This window comes from Merops nubicus, unplaced genomic scaffold (assembly GCF_000691845.1).
Source record: "Merops nubicus isolate BGI_N331 unplaced genomic scaffold, ASM69184v1 scaffold36553, whole genome shotgun sequence".
Taxonomy (NCBI): domain Eukaryota; kingdom Metazoa; phylum Chordata; class Aves; order Coraciiformes; family Meropidae; genus Merops; species Merops nubicus.
In genome coordinates this window covers 1-3,061 of record NW_008600292.1, presented here as the reverse complement: position 1 = coordinate 3,061, position 3,061 = coordinate 1, and the positions used below count along the sequence as shown (strand labels likewise).

General features: G+C 45.6%; 1 protein-coding gene across 1 annotated transcript in view; it reads right to left on the bottom strand.

The window, feature by feature from the left end:
• The window catches only part of DDX47 (DEAD (Asp-Glu-Ala-Asp) box polypeptide 47), a gene marked incomplete at its 5' end in the record, with an annotated part of 6,646 nt that extends 4,003 nt beyond the window's left edge, over nt 1-2,643 (bottom strand). Inside the window, 3 exons of the mRNA XM_008937666.1 lie at nt 202-273; nt 918-1,106; nt 2,550-2,643. Coding sequence (XP_008935914.1) covers nt 202-273; nt 918-1,106; nt 2,550-2,643 — 355 coding nt within the window. The remainder of the gene's footprint in view (nt 1-201; nt 274-917; nt 1,107-2,549) is intronic.
• Between the last annotated feature and the right edge of the window lie 418 nt (nt 2,644-3,061).

Genomic DNA, 3,061 nt, shown 5'->3' with positions numbered 1-3,061 from the left:
GGGAATGCTTTGGAATGAGCTTGTAGCAGCAAGCTGCTATACTTCAGAAACATTAACAAGCCAGAAAGATCTCAGGACAAGCCCAAGTAAAGGGGGTACACTCACTTCTGCTTCAAGTGCACAAAACCTTTTGGCACTCTTCCTTTGGACAACTGCAGTTTGCCACCGTTCATAGCCCACACCTGCAGCACCTTCACTTACCTATTATAACATGGGGCTTCTTGGCCAAGGCCAGGGCCTGGGACATGGTGTCGATTCCACCCACGACAACCGCTGCAGGACAGGCAGGAGACAGTGAACCTCTGTGCAGCACCAGCCAGCCCCCAGCATCAGTCTCCTCCTGCTCCCTCCCACCCCCAGCAACTGCGGACAAATGAAAGGCTACTTACAAGAATTCACTTTATTTTAGCACATCTGACCTTCCCAGGCCTTGTAGGCCACAGAATTAAGCCCTTACTGGCCCCAGGTATTTTATTTCCAGTTGATGAGCTACAGGCAGAATCTGTTCCTTACAGTGTAGCTCAGCTGCTAACCCAGGAGTTCCAAAAATGTCCACAAAGCTTTTATAAAGAACATCTAAAGAACAAATACAGTCAGTCTGGAGGAAAGATTAAACTCCACAGGGTGGAGCTGTGCAATTTCTCTGGACACAAACCTAACATGGAGAAGATTCTCTTCTACTTCCATCTTTAACTGCTTGGACAGAACATGCAGAAGACCCACAGACTGCTCCACGAGGAAACACCACATTTGGTCTTTCTTGCCCAAATCTGACACCAGATCTGTCTTCCAGCACCACATTTTCTCACATTTGTTCAACCTTCCATACAAATGCTCTCTACTTTTTCCCTCTGCAACCTAGAGCTGACAAACTCCCACCTTCAGGAAAACTGCTCTGCTATCCCAAAGCTACTCACTGGTGTGGACGCCGATGGAGGAGCCGAGTGCCTCGAACTGCTCTGAGATCTGGAAGGCAAGTTCCCTTGTTGGGGTGAGCACGAGGGCAAACAACCGCTGAGGTGTCTCCAGCAGGGCCTGAAGGATGGGCAAAGCAAAGGCTCCTGTCTTCCCAGAGCCAGTCTCTGCCAGCCCAATGATATCTCTGCCTACAAGGAGCAACAAGGAGGGCAAAAACTGTTACAAATCTAGATCAGAGGGAAAAGTTTCAGAGCACTCTTCAATAAAGCACAATTCCCTACAAATAAGGGAAAAAAGACACACAAAGGGTAAAGAACAATAAAGGGTTTCAGAACAAGATTCTATAATCTCTGCAGTATTTTTAGAGTGCAACTTCATGTGTACAATAATTACAATTTTGATCCTTTTATTCTCTAGTTAAACTTCTGCTCACACACAGGTTTTCATACAAAATTTAGGTTAAAAAAAGCTTTATTAATTTCTTAAACCTGACTGACAATTTATAGCCTATTGCTTCTGCCTGGGTCAGTGTTCTAGACCAGCTGTTGCCTGTTCACTGACTTACAAGGAAACAGGCCCCACTGTTTGAGACTTGGGTCATACCAACTACAGGACCACAGCAGTACCAAATCCACATTTCACAGGCCACAACTAATTCTGTGTCATTAAGAGAGTAATCTAAACTGGTTTGCAGCAGAAATGATTAGGACAGCAAGCCCTCTGCTCAAAACCAATGCAGAGGGTAGAATTCATCAGCAGAATCCATGCTGCACTCCTAAACTCCTCCAGCTGAGGGAAACATGCTGCCAACAGGCCTTAACCTGGAGACACCTTCTCAGGAAAGCTATCTTGTTTTTAATTCCAAGAGAATCTTATATGTGGAATAAAAGAGTCTGACAACAGTTAAGTACGGAGTAGACACAGGAATTTTATTCTTATTCCATCATTACATTGCTCTGTTCCTGCTTCACTGTGCTTCAGGCTTCTCTTGGCTTATTTTTTTTTTAAATCCAATCAAATATTCTGGAGGCACAAATATTTGCTGAATTCAGAAATTTATTTTCTTGTAATTCTTGGATGTTTAGAGAGTCACTGTGGTTTGGTTATTACTCACTCCAGAAATCTAACTTTAAGAAACCGCCTGCTGAGAGCAAAGCGGATGATGTAGATGTTACAATCAATCAATCAGGGCACCTCCAGTTTCAGTCACATGCTGCAGGACTCTGAGAGGAGAGGCACAGTCCAAGTCTGCCAGATGCTTCCTGTGAATCCTTGAGCATTCCAGAAAGGAAAAGGTTGATGCTCAAATGACTAGCAGCTCAGGTGACTGACAACAGCTCTTATTTAACACTGTCAGAACTGTGCAGCAGCAGGGAACACTCAAGAACCCACCTTTGCACCCATTTGAAAGTCTGCAATTGCAGGCAGCATTCTAAATGAGCAGTTGAATTAGTATTCCAAGCTCCAGCTGGGAAGGGTGCAAGAATGAACACAGAGACTACTCCTAGATACAGATCTTCAATGACGAATAAGTGAGAACACTCTCAACCTTGCCACTTCACACTCAGCAAAATTCACACATAACTAGTGGGGTATCCCCAGATTTGGGATCAGAGAAGCACATTACTCACCTTGGAGAGCTAACGGAATAGCCTCAACTTGGATCTTTGTTGGCACCTTCCATCCTAACTGGTCACAAGCTTCACACAGGACATCAGTCACTCCCTGAACATTAGTGAAAAGGGAAAAAGACATCACTAAAGCAACCTAAATTAGGTCATAAAGTTGAATACACTCCACAACAGAGACAAGTTTGTATCTAGAAGAGACAAACTCCATCAGGCCCTCAATGCAACTACATGAAAGAGTAGGCTGCTGCTCGCAGTGACCCCCACCTCCCCCAGTAACTTCACAGGTTCATTCAAAACCTTCAGAGGCGACTATCGTCAGTAAGAAACTAACCATTTTTTGCCTATTTTACACAAAGACCTTTCCACACACCCCTAGGTGTCTCTCCTCCGCTCTGGGGATATCCCATGAGCGTGGAAAAGGGAACAGTCCCGAAAGCACAGGCCGCGGGCGCAGGCGCACAGCCCAGAGCGGCAACGCAAACCCCGGCAGAGCCGAGCCCCGGGCCCCCCAG